The 18,651-nt window shown below is 39.9% G+C and overlaps 1 protein-coding gene and 1 non-coding gene across 9 annotated transcripts in view; both read right to left on the reverse strand.

The window, feature by feature from the left end:
- The window catches only part of DOP1A (DOP1 leucine zipper like protein A), a 113,442-nt gene that overhangs the window by 88,903 nt on the left and 5,888 nt on the right, over positions 1–18,651 (reverse strand). For 7 of the 8 annotated variants that reach the window (XM_070418177.1, XM_070418174.1, XM_070418178.1 and 4 more), the window contains exons 2-3: positions 905–924; positions 405–595 (exon numbers count right to left, since the gene is read on the reverse strand). In XM_070418177.1, coding sequence (XP_070274278.1) covers positions 405–542 — 138 coding nt within the window. In that variant the 5' untranslated portion in view covers positions 543–595; positions 905–924. Of the gene's footprint in view, positions 1–404; positions 636–904; positions 925–18,651 lie in introns of those variants that run through there. The other variant, XM_070418172.1, reaches the window with a different exon arrangement.
- Positions 17,055–17,190, reverse strand: LOC139013359 (small nucleolar RNA SNORA5). The gene has a single exon (XR_011472010.1). It is a non-coding gene; the product is annotated as a small nucleolar RNA SNORA5 (small nucleolar RNA).

Genomic DNA, 18,651 nt, shown 5'->3' on the forward strand with positions numbered 1-18,651 from the left:
ATACAAAATATTTCCTTACTGCTACATACCATTTGGAAAGACATATTAGTTACTGCTTTCCATAAGCAGGTTTCCACTTTGTTGCCAGGAACTCTACAACCATATTAGATGCTCAATTACAAAAATGTATTAGCCCTCATGGTTAGGACATTTGATTCTTAGTCTTGTATTTTTATAGGTAATGATAATAACTGTAACTTTCAAGCACTGCTGTTTTGGCCTTAAAAATATGCCTGACTACATAGTCATGCAACTGTAAAAAGTAAAATAGCAGTAACAAAAGTAATTCTGAGGTTATGTTTTCAAATTTCTACTTCAAGATTTAGAGAAATCTAGTAAGTACCAGTATAGACACAGATTTCTGTTTTCTATTACTTTTTATGAAATGCGTAAGACTGACATACCTTATTAAGTTTTCCAAGTGCCGATATCAAATCTGCCCATTCACTGGAATATTCAAAATTCTTCAGTGCTTTGTCAATTGCGGCTACATAGTTTCTATATTTGGAGTCACTCAATAACTCCAGCTCTTCTGTGTTCATCCTCCCACAGTGTCCCACTAGAGGCCAGTTCCAAAATCATGTAAAATCATTACCTACAAAAGAATTTTGCAGGCGGAACTAAAATAAAGTATTAAAATGTGTTTAGATGAAGTTAATATTTAACTTTAAAATGTTTCTTAAATTAGAAGTAATTAATACTTTGGTGAACAGTACACAGGTTCATAGAAGTATTCAAAGACAGCTTCAAAGAGAACTCACTCTGTGATCCTTCTTAGGAACTGGAAAAATGGCTGAGATTTTAGGGATATAGAAGAGCAGAAAATATTCTGCACTTTTTTAAATTTAGAAATCATGTTATTTCACAGTCATATTTGCTGAAATAACATTTCTGATATACATACCTCTTCACTTTGTTTTGATCCTAGTTAGATTGTAAACATCAAAGGACATGCAAAAAGAAAAAAGACAAAGAAAAATAAATGACTTGGAGATCACCTTATTTTATTAAGCAATAAAATGGCATATAGTACAAAGGAACATCAGCTCTTTGAAATTAGACCTTAATTTCTTAATTTTAATAAAACTGACAAGTACATTTTAAACAGTGGTTTAAAATATAGTCACAAACTCTTTGATACTACTTTCAATAAGTGGAACCTAATCCTCCAGTCCTTTGGGCTGAACTCTGTAACTCAATTCTAAGGAAAAAACATATATTATTCCATTAATATGAAATGTCCAGAACAGATAAATCTATAGAGACAGAAAGTAAATTAGTTTTTGCTTAGGGTGAGGGGGAGGAGGGCAGAGGAATAAGGGGGAAATGGAGTGATTCCTAGTGGAGCGATTCCTAATGGTTTCTTTTGGGGATGATAAAAATGTTCTAAAATTGATTGAAGGAATGGTTACACAACTCTGTGAATGTACTGAAAACCACTGAGTTATACACTTTAAATGGGTGAATCATATGGTATGCAAATTATATCAAAGATATATATGAAATATATATAAATAAAATGAGCCTCATGGTTCTGTGTATTTTCTCAAATTACATGCAAAATCTTACATTTTTGGGGGGAGATAAATCTATACTTTAACATTATTCTCAAATATATTTTTCTACATAATCATCAAAAAGATTAAGAATCACTACTGTAAAATGGGCAAAGGATCTGTATAGACACTTCTCCAAAGAGGACATACAGATGGACAAGAGACATATGAAAAAATGCTCAGTGTCATTAATAATCAGAGAGATGCAAATTAAAACTGCAACGAGGTATCAACTCACACCTGCCAGAATGGCTACCATCAATAAATCGACAACAAGCGCTGGCAAGGATGTGGGGAAAAGGGAACCCTAGTACACTGCTGTTGGGAATGCAGACTAGTGTACCCACTGTGGAAAATAGCATGGAATTTCCTCAAATCATTAAAAATGGATCTGCCTTTTTACCCAGCAATCCCTCTTCTGGGAATATATCCTAAGAATCCTGAAATACCAGTCAGAAAGCATTTATGTACCTCTAAGTTTATAGCAGCATTATTTACAATAGCTAAGATGTGAAAACAGCCCAAGTGCCCATCAGTTAATGAGTGGTTAAAAAAGCTGTGGTACATTTATACAACAGAATACTATGCACCTGTAAAAAAGAAGGTTCTCTTACTCTTTGAGAGAGCATGAATGGAGCTGGAGATCATTACACTAAGTGAAATATGCCAGTCAAAGAAAGACAAGTATCACATGATCTCACTTATATGTGGAATCTAATGAACAAAATAGGTACAGAGACAGGGATGCATGGAACAGACTGACATATCTCAGAGGGAAAGGGGGAGAGAGGGGCGGGAAGAGATTAACCAAAGAACTTACATGTATATGTGCATAGCCCATGGACACAATAGTGCTGTGAAGGCCTGGGGTGGGGTGGGGGCCCTAGGAGGGGGACAAAGGGGGAAAAATGGGGGACATCTATAATACTGTCTACAATTTCCCTACTAGAATTAGAAGTCTTTGAGAGCAGGAACTATGTTTTATATGTATCTGTTATATTTCACAGCACATAACTTATAATACTGAGGATCAAGCTGGGTTCATACACAGTGGTTTAAGTATAGTAGTTAAGTATGGAAATAAATTAAAAACAATGCAAGCTGTTTTATCATCAATCTACGGTTTCTAAATTTTTCCTTTTATTTTTTTATTTTTATTAATCCTCACCTGAGGATATTTTTCCATTGATTTTTAGAGAAAGTAGAAGAGAGAGGGAAAGACAGAGAGAAACATCCATGTGAGAGAAACACATGGATTGGTTGCCTCCCGCACAAGCCCTGACCAGGGCCTCGGCTGGGTAGGAGCCTGCAACCAAAGTACATGCCCTTGACTGTAATCAAACCCAGGACTCTTTGGTCCATAGGCCAATGCTCTATCCACTGAGCCAAACTGGCTAGGTCTGGCCTCTAAAATTTTTAATAACTAGATTTAATAATAAACACACACAACAATATTTATTTCAGTATAAAACACTGAGTGGCATACTAAAGCAATTAAAGTCATAAATGTCATTAAACTAATAGTTAAATATTAATAGTGACAGAGATGGAATGAAGAATGAACCTTATAATAAACTAAAATGCGTCTGAGAAATCAGAGAAGACAGAATTGCAAACCAAATTAAACTCAGGGAGGGGGGAAATCAACTTGAATGGATTTTTTGAAAGTGTATAAAAATAGTATGAAATAACTAAATTCTAAAAAATAAACCCTAGAATGTACTAGTTGTAGAGTAAAGCACGTATATAAATTTCACTGACAGGGACAATTTTTTTCCCTTAGCAATATTTCTAGTATAAGATATAACACATCCATTTTGAAGATATATAATATGCATAGACAGGTTAACCTGAGAAACAATTTAGTAATAATTCCTATCAATGAAAATAGGGGTTGTGATCTATAATCAGAGTAATCTACACTAATAAAAGAGAAACATGGTAATTGGCGTACAACCGCTACCCTTTTCATTGGCTAATCAGTGAGTATATGCAAATTAAGTGTCAGCCAAGATGGCGGCCGGCAGCCAGGCAGCTGGAAGCGAACATGAGGCTTGCTTGCTTCAGTGACTGCAGACTCCAATGTTCCCTGTCTGCGCTGCCGGCCTCTGAGCTGCAACTCTAAGAAACTTCGTAACAAATATAGAAGCTAAACAAAACCCCGGGATCTCAGAGCTGGAGTTATACATTGTTTCGATTATAGAACGCAAACAAACCAGCGGAAGCCTCAGAGCTAGAGCCAGAGCTAAAGCTGGCCCAGAATAAAATAAAATAAAAGAGAAAAAAAAAGAAGCCGTTGGGAGCTTCAGTCAACAACCACCAGCCTGAAAGCAGCCCTCAGCCCCTTCACCCAGACTGGCAAGGCACCCCAGTTGGGACCCCCACCCTGAAGGGTGTGTGACCAGCTGCAAACAGCCATCATCCCCTCACCCAGGCTGGCCAGGCACCCCAGTGGGGACCCCCACCCAGATCCAGGACACCCTTCAGGGCAAACCAGCCGGACCCCAGGCCTCTATCCTATATAGTAAAAGGGTAATATGCCTCCCAGCACTGGGATCAGCAGAGCCTCGAGGCCTCCTGGCACCGGATCAGCGTGACAGGGGGCAGCGCCCAAACCCCCTGATCGCCCTGCGACTCTGTGTGTGACAGGGTGCGGCATCCCAACCCCCTGATCGGCCCTGCTCTGTGACAGGGTGCGGCAAACTGCTACAAAAGTTTCTAAATACTTAGTTTCATTTCTGTGCTCATCTCATGTTTCCTTAGCAAAGAATTTATAAATGGCCCACAAATCACACTTAGATCATAACACAAATATAACATTCCCAAGGAAACTTTATATGTTGCCTGTCCTCCAGAAAGGTGGTGGTGGCACATGGCAAAAATACACATATTCAATAACCAAACAGTGTTTTGTAGAAACATCAACCCATGAAAAGATAGGCAGTAGAGGGCAAGGCCTCCAAGCACAGGGTTTAGTTAAAGTCAAGATAAATGGGAATCCAAATCCTAGTTCTACCAATTACTTAGCAGCTGTATGTCCTTGGGCAAATGCGCAAGCTTCAGTTTCCTCATCTGTAAAAGGAGATAATACCTACCTCAATGGTTGCCAAAATTAAATAGAGAACATATCAAAGTCATCAGAGTGCCTGGCACATAGAAAATGCTCTAAAAGTCATTGTCCCTATTATTACCAATACAAACACAATACTAGGAATCAAGTATGTTGATTATGAGGATCAATAAGTTATAATTAAGGATCAGATATGGCTCTAAACTTACTGGCACCAAAATGGAAAAATGAAGAACCTCCCTAACCTATCTCTAATTGTCTGAGGAATGTAAATTAAAATGTCATTGCCAAATGAGGTTTTTTTTTTTTTAAATATTTTATTAAACTGCACATACTTAACACACATTTGATAAGTTATGACTAATGCATACACCCACAAAACCATCAAAACAATCAAGATTCCGCACCATAGTTAAATACTGTATAGAACATTTCCACTGCCCCAAACAAGAAACCAAACATTGCCATTACCTCTATCAAGTGAGTTTTTGTTTGAATTAAAAGATAAAATATCTACTTCCCAGTAGACACAATAACAAAGTATTTAATATTATAAATAACTTAAACTGAAATGTATAAGTAAATATTTAATAAAAATTCTAATTTTTTTTCATAAAGTGATGCAGGCAAGTCAAAATGGCATTTATAATCATTCAGGAGCTCTTAATAAGTAGCTTTTCTGACTTGATCTATAGTCCACTTGACAAATTAGTTGCAGTTCTTTGAAATGTATAATTCAGATAAACTAAACCTGAACTATCATAAAACATGATTTAGTGCAGTGTTTTGTCTCATTCAAAGATGAAAATAAAATAGCTGTTAAAAAAAAGCTATAAGCCCTGACAGGGTAGTTCAGTTGGTTAGAGCACCATCCCATACACCAAGGTTACAGCTTCTATCCCTAGTCAGAGCAAATACTTACAAGAAGCAACCAATGAATGCATAAATAAGTAGAACACCAAATTAATGTCTGTCTCTGTGTGTCTCTTAAAAAAAAAAAAATGCTAAAGATTTCTTTAGACAAATTAGGCCCTAAGAAAATTATCAAATTATACAGATTTATGTTTTCATATTTATAGTGTACAGAGGTAACATTTAAATAACAAATAAAATAGTTCATTAGATCATTTGAATTTTTAAAAGTTTTGTTTAAATGGTTATAAATAACTAGAAGCCCGGTGCACAAAAATTTGTGCACTCTGGGGGGAGGGAGGGTCCCTCAGCCCGGCCTGTGCCCTCTCGCAGTCTGGGACCCCTCAAGTGATGACCACCTGTTGGCTTAGGCCTGCTCCCCGGGGGATTGGGCCTAAGATGGCAATCAGACATCCCTCTGGCAGCCCGGCAGCCCTCGGGGGATGTCCACTTGCCAGCGGGGAGCAGGCCTAAGCTGCAGTCGGACATCCTTAGTGCTGCTGAGGAGGTAAGAGAGGCTCCCACCACCACCGCTGTACTGGCAGCCATCAGCCTGGCTTGTGGCTGAGCAGAGCTCCTCCCATGTGAGAGTGCCCTGACCACCAGAGGGCAGCTCCTGCATTGAGCATCTGCCCCCTGGTGGTCAGTGTGTGTCATAGTGACCGGTCATTCCCAGTCCTTCTGCTGTTAGGGTCAGTTTGCATATTACCCTGTTACTATATAGGATAGAGGCCTGGTGCACGGGTGGGGGCCGGCTGGTTTGCCCTGAAGGGTATCCCGGATCAGGGTGGGGGTCCCACTTGGGTGCCTGGCCAGCCTGGATGAGGGGATGATGGCTGTTTGCAGCTGGTCACACACCCTTCAGGGTGGGGGTTCCCACTGGGGTGCCTGGCCAGTCTGGGTGAGGGGCTGAGGGCCGTTTTCAGGCTGGCGGGTGACTGAAGCTCTAAACCTCTCCTTTTTTTCTTTTTTTCTTTTTATTCTGGGATTTATTTACCTTCTATGGCTGTCACTGGAGCTGAGAGCCGGCTTTAGCTCTGAGGCTCGGCTCCAGCTCTGAGACCTCGGCATCTGAAAGCAGGTATCTGGGTTTGTTTGGATTCTATAATTGAAACACTGTTTTAGCTCCAGCTCCGAGGCCAGCCGGCTGAAAGCAGGTTTCTGGGGATTGTTTAGCTTCTATAATTGCAACATTGTTACTTAGAATGCAGCTCAGAGACCGGCAGCAGCAGGCGGGGAACCTTGGCTTCCTCCTTCACTGGAGCAAGCAAGCCTCCTGTTCGCTTCAGCTGCCTGGCTGCCAGCTGCCATCTTGGTTGGCAGTTAATTTGCATATCTCGCTGATTAGCCAATGGGAAGGGTAGCGAAGTTATGGTTAATTACCATGTTTCTCTATTATTAGATAGGATGAGTAAACCTAATTTCAGAATACAGTAATTACCTGGAGATACTTTGAGCCAACTTGTTTATCATCAGTGGGTGTCAGATATTTTTAGAAAGTTAACTCTAGTATACCTTTTAATTGAGGCCCGGTGCAGAACTTCGTGCACGGGTAGGGTCCCTAGGCCTGGCCAGTGATCAGGGCCTATCTGGACTTTCTGGCTGCTGGCCAGGGCCTCCCTTCCCTGGCTGCTGGCCAGGGCCTTCCTTCATTCTGCACCTCCCCCTGGTGATCAGCATACGTCATAGCGAGCGATCAAACTCCCGATCTCCCGAGGGGACAATTTGCATATTAGGCTTTTATATATATAGATAGATAGATGAGCTCTTCTCTTCCCTCTCTCCTTTGCCATGAAAGGTAGGGGGAGGGCTGAAGAAAAAGAAACATTCAATATTATCCAATTCTAAAGATATATCTGGGGACTGTCCAAGTGTTTTATCACATCCGAAGATATAAAAATTAAATGACAATAAAATATACGCAGCTGATAAAAAGAATGAATGAAGTCTATGTATTGATTTAGAAAATGCTCCCAACATATATAAACTAAAAATCAAGGTGCATAACGGTGTTTATAGGATGCTACCATTTATATTTTTTAAAAGGAGGAACTGTATGTTCATATAATTTGCGCGCGCGCGCACGCGCGCGCGCGCGCGCACACACACACACACACACACACACACAACTTGCCAGCATGTAAGTGAGTCGCTTTGGAAAGGGTTTCTTCAACCCCAAACTTTTACATGACTAGCCCAGGTCGACATCTGACAAAATATTCAAGCAGAACCTCAAAACCAAACTGCTCCCAATCCCCTCTGACAGAAACTGTGAAAGATATTTATTGTTGTTTGAAGTCACCACATTTTGAAATAATCAGTTATGCAATAATAACTAAAGAGTTTATTCTCAAATAATCTTTTCATTTATTCAACCACAACCTCTATAACTTAGAAGACATAATAAAAATAGTCCTATTTACCAGATCTCATAAACCTAATGGGCAGCCTCAAATTACAGAATCAGGTGGACTTAGGTACCAGTACTTCGAGGATAGCCTTCCAATAAATGCCAGATGCCATACAGACACACAAAAGTTTTTAGAACCCCTCACTCAGGAAGAAAGGTGAACTCCTAACTGGTGGTAACACTTATAGAACTGGTGATAAGGAAATCATTTATTTATCTTCCAAAATGACAGACAACAACTTTAAAGACACCAACTTTACTATGTTCTAGGTTTTTCCCCCCAGGAGAAAAACTTCTGTCCAGGAAACTTTAAAATTAAGACACAATGTAAGACATGTGTAAGTGTGCACTGAAAGGCCACAGTGTCGAGTGCATCGTGCTGCAGACAAGCAAAAAGTATAATCAGCAAATTTGGATGGCATTTGTAGTATATAATATATAAAAGTTCCAGCTACCAGGAAAAATGGATTGATCAAAATACCCATCCTAAAGCAGTGATGGCGAACCTTTTGAGCTCGGCATGTCAGCATTTTGTAAAACCCTAACTTAACTCTGGTGCCATGTCACATATAGAAATTTTTTGAGAGAAAAAAAATGGCGGAGGCTTAGACGGACGTGTTGGTCCTTCGTCCCAGAGCAGATAGGGGCGAGCAGCTGAAACGGGTAACAACCAGCCCGATCAAGCTGGGGAGGTTCAGCTGAGAGACAGTCTGCAGCCAGGAAAGACAGAGAACTCCTGAAAAATGCGGATGGTTAGAGATTGAGGCTGAAACTTCCCCCTGGGCGCCAGAGCAGCGGCGAGACCGCGCCATCTTGGGAGGCGGTTATCGGCATCCAGAGATCGGCTACTAACCCAGCGGCTACTAACCCGGAGGCGGCGACTTGCGGGCGGCGCGACTGCGGGAGCCCAGAGGAGGCCTGCGCCCCTCCACGGAGGGGCGGACACTCCTGGGCGGCCAGCAGAGGCACAGCGACCACGCCATCTTGGGAAACAGAGCTGCTTGAGACTAGGATCCTGGCCTCAGCACCACCCAGTCTGATCTCAGACGCATACCAGGACCCTGCAGCCACTGGGGACAGAGACCTGTGACCACAGCTACAGACCTGCAGACACGGAAAGTTCAGAGATCCCTGCTGCAGATCCGTGAGTAGCGGAGCCCATCCCCCCTTCCCCCAGGATCGCGGGCAGTGCCAGAGTAACTAACTGATAGACCTACCCCTTGCCGGGGCCTCAGCGCTGCAGAAACTTTGGCCTGAAAGTGCGCGAGCACCTTAGAACTGATCCTATGCGCACTTCGGGCTTCAGAGCCCTGGGCTGGGAGCAAAAACGCGCACAGCACCAGGAACTAATCCTGTGCGCACTGCTGGCATCAGAGCCCTGGGCTGGGAGCAAAAACGCGCACAGCACCAGGAACTAATCCTGTGCGCACTGCTGGCATCAGAGCCCTGGGCTGGGAGCAAAAACGCGCACAGCACCAGGAACTAATCCTGTGCGCACTGCTGGCATCAGAGCCCTGGGCTGGGAGCAAAAACGCGCACAGCACCAGGAACTAATCCTGCGCGCACTGCTGGCATCAGAGCCCTGGGCTGGGAGCAATCGCGCGAACGGGAGTTTGTCCGCCTAGCACAGGCCCAGAAACCCCGTTTCTCAGGGCAGGAGGCAGCACCAAGCACCAGTGACTTGACTGTGTTTCTTATCACCTGCGCCTGAGATCCCGATTTCCTGTGCATTCATACTAAGAGCCAGTGAATCCAATTCCTGGTGCAAGGGCACACAGGGACCCTGATTCTCAAGGTGAGGTTGCGCGAAGCAACAGAGACTCTGATACTGAACTCTTGGGGAACTCTGACTCCTGGCGCAAGCTAGGGGGCTCTGCTCTGGTGCTAAACACGCGTCAGGGGGGCCTCTATTTCAGCACAGTGCAGGCAGGGTCCCTAATTCTAAGGGCACGCGCGAGGCCACATTGAGTGTTGGGAACACTGACACAGAGCGAGCCTGGTTCCCACCAACCAACAACAACCACACATCTTAGTGTCAGAGCTCTTCAGTGACACTAGGGTGGTGGGAGCCTCCCACTGCGCACGGCCCAGGCCCACGCAACTCAACCTTTGAACCATCAGGAGATAATCAAAATGAAGAGACGACACAATACCCAGAGGAAAGACAATGAAGAATCACCAAGAAAGGAAATTAATGAAGCTGAAGCGTGCAACATGACAGAAAAAGAATTCAGAATGATGGTTGTACAATTCATTCACCGGATGGATGAGAAAATCAACAACCTATGCAAGAATCAGGAAGAAATGAAAAGTGATATAGCTACAATCAAAAACACCATGGAAAGTTTCAACAGCAGACTAGAAGAAGCAGAAGACCGAATTAGTGAGTTAGAAGATAAGGCAGAGAAACAAGCTCAATCTGAACAGCAACTGGAGAAAAGAATTAAAAAACAGGAGGAGAGCCTAAGGGAGCTTCAGGACAACATGAAACGAAGTAACATACGCATAATAGGGCTGCAAGAAGGACAAGAAGAGCAGCAAGGATTAGAAAATCTATTTGAAGAAATAATGACAGAAAACTTCCCAGATATGGGGAAGAAAAAAGTTACACAAATACAGAGAGTCCCAGGCAAGATGAACCCCAAAAGACCGACACCAAGACACGTCATAATAACGATGGCAAACGTACAAGACAAAGAGAGAATCTTAAAGGCTGCAAGAGAGAAACAGAGAGTTACCTACAAAGGGTCCCCCATCAGATTATCAAACGATTTCTCAACAGAAACACATCAGGCCAGAAAAGAATGGACGGAAATCTACAAAGTGATGCAAAGCAAAGGACTGAATCCAAGAATACTCTATCCAGCAAGGCTATCATTCAAAATTGAAGGGGAAATAAGAAGCTTCACAGACAAAAAAAGGCTAAGGGAGTTCATCACCACCAAGACAGCAATGCAAGAAATGCTAAAGGGACTGGTGTAAAAAGTAGAAATAAAAAGCCCAGAAAGAAAGCAGCCACAAAAAAATAGAAATGGCTACAAACAAGTACCTTTCAATAATAACTTTAAATGTAAATGGACTAAATGGTCCAATCAAAAGATATCGAGTGGCTGAATGGATGAAAAAACATGACCCATACATTTGCTGTCTACAAGAGACCCACCTCATTAGAAGGGACTCACACAGACTGAAAGTGAAGGGATGGAAAAATATCTTTCAGGCAAATGGAAATGAAAAAAAAGCTGGGGTAGCAATACTTATATCCGACAAAATAGACCTCAAAGTGAAGGCCATAACCAGACATAAGGAAGGCCACTTCATAATACTAAAGGGATCAATACAACAAGAGGATATAACCCTGATAAACATATATGCACCCAATGCAGGAGCACCCACATACATAAGAAAACTCCTGGAAGGTATCAGGGGAGAGATCGACAACAATACAATCATAGTAGGGGACTTTAATACACCACTAACATCACTGGATAAATCCGCTAGACAAAAACTCAGCAAAGAAACAGCAATCCTAAATGACTCACTAGATCAGATGGACTTAATTGACATCTTCAGAACACTTCACCCCACAGCTGCGGAATATACATTCCTCTCAGGTGCTCATGGGACATATTCAAAAATAGACCACATATTGGGTCACAAGCAAAGTCTCCACAAATTCAAGAAGATTGAAATCATAAAAAGCATCTTCTCAGACCACGATGGCATAATGTTAGAAATAAACCACAATAAAAACAACCCAAAATACTCAAACACTTGGAAGCTGAATAGCATGTTATTAAATATTGATTGGGTTACCGATGACATCAAAGAAGAAATTAAAAACATCCTGGACACTAATGACAATGAAAACACAACAATCCAAAACCTCTGGGACACAATGAAAGCAGTCCTGAGAGGGAAGTTTATAGCTCTACAGGCCTACCTCAAAAAACAAGAAAAAATGGTAGTTAATCATCTAACTCTACAACTCAAAGAATTAGAAAGAGAGCAACAAGAAAAGCCCAGAGTGAGCAGAAGGAAGGAGATAATAAAGATTAGAGCAGAAATCAATGAAATAGAGACCAAAAAAACAATACAGAAAATCAATGAAACCAAGAGCTGGTTCTTTGAAAGGATAAACAAGATTGACAAACCCCTAGCCAGGCTCACCAAGAAGCAAAGAGAGAGGTCCCAAATAAACCAAATCAGAAATGATAGAGGCGAAATAACAACAGACCCCAAAGAAATACAAATGATTGTTAAACAATACTACGGACAACTCTACTCCAACAAACTAGACAACCTGGAGGAAATGGACAAATTCCTAGAAAAATACAACATTCCAAAACTCAATCAGGAAGAATCTAAAAATCTCAATAGGCCAATAACGATGGAAGAAATTGAAGCAGTCATCAAAAAGCTTCCAGCAAACAAAAGCCCAGGACCAGACGGCTTCTCAGGGGAGTTTTACCAAACTTTTAAGGAAGAACTGAAACCTATCCTCCTCAGATTACTACAAAAAGTCCAAGAGGATGGAACACTTCCAAACACATTTTATGAAGCTAGCATCACACTAATACCAAAACCAGGTAAAGACAACACAATGAAAGAGAATTACAGGCCAATATCCCTCATGAACATAGATGCCAAAATCCTCAACAAAATCTTAGCAAATCGGATCCAGCAGTACATCAGAAGGATCATACACCATGACCAAGTAGGATTTATCCCAGGGATGCAAGGATGGTACAACATCCGTAAATCAATAAACGTGATACATCACATAAACAAATTGAAAGAAAAAAACCACATGGTCATATCAATTGATGCAGAAAAAGCATTTGACAAAATCCAACACCCATTTTTGATAAAAACTCTCAGCAAGGTGGGAATAGAAGGATCATACCTCAACATAATAAAAGCCATATATGACAGGCCCACAGCCAACATCATACTCAATGGACAAAAACTAACACCATTTCCCCTAAGAACAGGAACAAGACAGGGATGTCCACTCTCTCCACTCCTGTTCAACATAGTCCTGGAAGTATTAGCCATTGCAATTAGACAAGAAGAAGAAATAAAAGGCATCCAAATTGGAAAAGAGGAAGTAAAACTGTCCTTATTTGCAGATGACATGATATTATACATACAGAACCCTAGAGACTCCATCAAAAAACTACTAGACTTAATACATGAATTTGGCAATGTAGCAGGATACAAAATTAACCCCAAGAAATCCGAGGCATTTCTATATACCAATAGTGAACTTTCAGAAAGAGAGATTATAAAAACAATCCCATTTACCATCGCACCCCAAAAATTAAGATACCTAGGAATAAACTTAACTAAAGAGGTAAAAGACCTCTACTCAGAAAACTATAGGACGTTGAAAAAAGAGATAGAGGAAGACATAAACAGATGGAAGAACATACCATGTTCTTGGATTGGTAGAATCAACATCATTAAAATGTCCATATTACCCAAAGCAATCTATACATTCAACGCACTTCCCATTAAAATACCAATGGCCTTCTTCAAGGATCTAGAACGAACTCTCCAAAAATTCATCTGGAATAAAAAAAGACCCCGAATAGCTGCAGCGATCCTGAGAAAAAACAAAGTAGGTGGGATCTCAATGCCAGATATCAAGCTGTATTACAAAGCCACTGTTCTCAAAACTGCCTGGTACTGGCACAAGAACAGACATATAGATCAGTGGAATAGAATAGAGAGTCCAGAAATTAGCCCGAACCAATATGCTCAATTAATTTTTGACAAAGGAGGCATGAACATACAATGGAGCCAAGATAGTCTCTTCAATAAATGGTGTTTGGAAAATTGGACAGATATATGCAAGAAAATGAAACTAGACCACCAACTTACACCATACACAAGAATAAACTCAAAATGGATAAAGGACTTAAATGTACGACAGGAAACCATAAAAATTCTAGAAGAATACAAAGGCAGCAAAATCTCAGACATATGCCAAAACAATTTCTTCACTGATACAGCTCCTAGGGCAGTTGAAACTAAAGAGAAACTGAACAAATGGGACTACATCAAAATAAAAAGCTTCTGCACAGCAAAAGAAACCATCAACAAAACAACAAGAAAACCCACCTCGTGGGAAAACATATTTGCCAACGTCATATCTGATAAGGGCTTAATCTCCAAAATTTATAGGGAACTCATACAACTTAACAAAAAGAAGATAAACAATCCAATCAAAAAATGGGCAAAGGATCTAAATAGACACCTTTCAAAAGAGGACATTCAGAAAGCCAAGAGACATATGAAAACATGCTCAAAGTCACTAATCATCCGAGAGATGCAAATCAAAACAACAATGAGGTACCATCTCACACCTGTCAGAATGGCCATCATCAACAAATCAACAAACGACAAGTGCTGGAGAGGATGTGGAGAAAAAGGAACACTTGTGCACTGCTGGTGGGAATGCAGACTGGTGCAGCCACTATGGAAGGCAGTATGGAGGTTCCTCAAAAAATTGGAAATGGAACTCCCATTTGACCCTGTGATCCCACTTCTAGGAATATATCCCAAGAAACCAGAAACACCAATCAGAAAGGATATATGCACCCCGATGTTCATAGCAGCACAATTCTCCATAGCTAAGATCTGGAAACAGCCTAAGTGCCCATCAGTAGATGAATGGATTAGAAAGCTGTGGTACATCTACACGATGGAATACTATGCTGCTGTAAAAAAGAAGGAATTCTTACCATTTGCAACAGCATGGATGGAACTGGAGAGCATTATGCTAAGTGAAATAAGCCAGTCAATGAAGGAAAAATACCACATGATCTCACTCATTCATGGATAATAAAGACCATTACAAACTTTTGAACAATAATAGATACAGAGGCAGAGCTGCCTCAAACTGATTGTCAAACTGCAGTGGGAAGGCCAGGGAGGGTTGGGGGGGAGGAGGGAGGGGATTAAGAGATCAACCGAAGGACTTGTATGCATCCATATAACCATAACTAATGGACATAAGACACTGGGGGGTAAGGGAGGGCAGGGGTCTGTCAAGGGCGGGGGGGAAAAAAGGACACTTATGTAATACACTTTGTAATACTTTTAGCGAAAAATAAAAAAAATAAAAAAAAAAATTTTTGATATCTGCAACCATAGTAAAACAAAGACTTATATTTTTGATATTTATTTATATATTTAAATGCCATATAATAAAGAAAAATCAACCAAAAAAATGAGTTCGCGTGTCACCTCTGACACGCATGTCATAGGTTCGCCATCACTGTCCTAAAGGTTTCAGGCAGTTAATATTTTATAGTACTTTTTCATAATGTAACAACACAATTGAAAGCAGGTGGAAATACAGAGCTATTTACCTGTTTTTTCAAAGGACTAAGACTGCTGTGCTTTCATAGTTTTTCTGATTATAGTCAGATGTCACTTTTAAATGACTTTTGCTTTATTTTATGGTAGAGACACAGGAAAGAAACTACTTGTTTGAGTGATGACTTTTATTTATTTTTTTCGTGATTTCAGGGAGGAAGGGAGAGGGAGAGGAATAGAGAGATAGAAACATCAATGATGAGAGAGAAATCATTGCTTGGCTGCCTCCTGCATGCCCTCTACTGGGGATTGAGCAGGAAACCAGGCATGTGCCCTTGATCGGAATCAAACTCGGGACCCTTCAGTTAGCAGGCCAGCACTGTATCCACTGAGCCAAACTAGCTAGGGTTTATGTGATGACTTTTTTATGAAATAAAGACTATTCATCCATAGGACTCTTTTCTTACTTCCCAATTGAGGTTGCATCCCAGAACCTTTAACTAACAGCAATCTGATTCCTGGTTGAATAGCAAATTATTGTGTGTACTGATAAACCTAGTATCTATCACTCAGGTAAATTATTTTTCAAAAAGAGTAACACCAAATAAATGGCCTACTTATCTGAACTCTTTATTCATGAACACAAACTAATACAATTTACACATTAAGTTCATAATATAATATATATTGCCTGTAAATAACCAGAGCAAAATGAAATATAAGATGTATTTCACAAAGCAAGGAATCTATTTCCCTGCCTATTCATATAAAATTCTTGCCATAAGAGAGTTTTTCATTACCTCATAAGAAATTAGACTGAAAATGTCTTCCGCAGGATGGAAATAATGAAAATATGGCTTAAACTTAAGAAAAAAGGAAGAAGTAAAGGAGACAGTAGATCCTATTAAGTTTATTACATCATCTACTCTTATAGGAGCTTTGACAGATAAACATTATGTTATTAACATTTCATCCAATCATCACTTTGTCATATAGAAGATTCCCAGTGGGTGTCAGATATTTTTAGATTTAAAGGTTTATCTTAAAAGTTAATGTACCCTTAGAACAAATATTTGATAGTTTTGTTTGTAAAAGTAAGATTAGTAACATTAAAAACATTTTTTTAAAAAAGCGATTCAATTATAATTATGTTAACTTTTTGTCTTCATATCATATTTTTAAAGTTAACTCTAGTATACCTTTTGAGAACTGAGGCTTTGTTTCCCAACTCTTTAACAAATAAAATTCTAAGGAATTTTCAAGCCCTGTATTGTACAGTATCTCACAAAATTTTGGCTACCAATCAGATACGAGATGATTTCATGGGCCCCAAAGACAAGGCTAAGTGACAATGTAGTGAGTGAGCAATTTATTCTCCCTTCATTCTATTTAAATTCCTCAGACTATATCAGGAGGACTCAGATTGGTGTTATTGACACCTCCCCGATTCTTGATATCTCTCTTTTAAACAAAGAACAGTAAATCTCAAACTGAGGGTTTCCAGCAGATAATTAATTCTAGCAAGAATTTATCAATACTGTTTTGTTTTCATTATTTTCATCTTTATGTCTACCTTCTGTTTATGACAATACCTGTTTTTTACTAATGGTGATTATTCCAAGTTTCCTTTAAAAATTATTTTAGTCTGGCTGGTGTGGCTCAGTGGTTGAGTGTCAACCTATGAACCAGGAGGTCACGATTCGATGCCCAGTGTAGGGCTTGCAGGGGGAAGCCGATAAATGATTCTCTCTCTCATCATTGATGTTTCTTTTTTATTCCTTGATGTCTGTAGCCAAATTTACCCCTGAGGCCCAGCAGAGGGGATCAGGGCCCATCCGCCAGAGTGTTTCTGTGGCAGCCTTTGGGGCCAGTGCCTGCCATGGATGGGGCAGTCACATTGATGTTTCCATCTCTCTCTCCCTCTCCCTTCCCTCTAAAATCAGTTAAGAATATGTAAATATTATCTTAATAATCACATTGATATAAAGAAATAGTAAAGAAACAAGTATGCAGGAAGTATGCAGTTGTGGCCAGAATTTTGTAGATGATAATAAAAATGACAGAGTTTGATGAGGGCCTTAAATAACAGATTAGATCAGATGGATTTAATTGATATCTTTAGAGCATTTCACCCCAAAGTAGCAGAATATACATCATGTTAGGATACAAAACAACTTATACATTAAAAAAATTGAAATCGTATCAAGCATCTTTTTTGACCTGGTATGAGACCAGAAATCAATTACAAGAAAAAAAAAACCTAAAAAAACACACAATCACATGGAGGCCAAATAACATGTCTATTAAACAATGAAATCAAGAAATAAATCAAAAGATACCCTGAGACAAATGAAAATGAAAACACAATAACCCCAAATCTGTAAAAGGGAAATTCATAGCATTCCAGGCCTACTTCAAGAAACAAGAAATCTCTCAAATAAGCAATATAACTTTAAATTTAAAGGAACTAGAAAAATAACAGAGCCCAAAGTGAGTAGAAGGAAGGAAATAATAAAGATCTGAGTGGAAATAAACAAAATAGAGTCTAAAAAAGCAATAACAACAGATCAATGAAATCAAGAGCTGGTTCTTTGAAAATATAAATCAGATTGAAAAACCTTTAATCAGACTCATCTAGTAAAAAAGAGAGGAAAGCCCTAACCAGTTTGGCTCAGTGGATAGAGCATCGGCCTGCGGACTCAAGGGTCCCAGGTTCGATTCCGGTCAAGGGCATGTACCTTGGTTGCAGGCACATACCCAGGAGGGAGTGTGCAGGAGGCAGCTGATCGATGTTTCTCTCTCATTGATGTTTCTAACTCTCTATCCCTCTCCCTTCTTCTCTGTAAAATATCAATAAAATATATTTTTAAAAAAAGAAAGAGAGGGGACCCAAATAAATAAAATCAGAAATGAAAGAGAAGTAGCAACTGACACCACGGAAATATACAGAAAATAAAACAAACAACTATAGGCCAACAAATTAGACAATATAGAAGAAATGGAAAAATTTCTAGAAATATACAATCTCCCAAAACTGAATCAAGAAGAAATAAAATCTGAACAGACCAATTATAACTAATGAAATTGAAGCAGCAATAAAAAAAATCTTCCAACAAACAAAAGCCCTGGACCAGATGGCTTCACAAGTAAATCTTACCAAATATTCAAAGAAGAACTAACACTTACCCTCAAACTACTGCAAACAAGTCAAGTGGAGGGAAGACTTCCAAACTCATTTCACAAGGCCTGCATTATCCTAATTCCAAAACCAGATAAAGACATGACAAAGAAAGAAAATTATACACCAATATCCCTGATCAACATAGATGTGAAAATCCTCAAACAATATTAGCAAATCAATTCTAGCAATATCTTAA

This window comes from Myotis yumanensis, unplaced genomic scaffold (genome assembly GCF_028538775.1).
Source record: "Myotis yumanensis isolate MYYU_CA2020_CCGP unplaced genomic scaffold, mMyoYum1.0.hap1 SCAF_6, whole genome shotgun sequence".
Taxonomy (NCBI): Eukaryota; Metazoa; Chordata; class Mammalia; order Chiroptera; family Vespertilionidae; genus Myotis; species Myotis yumanensis.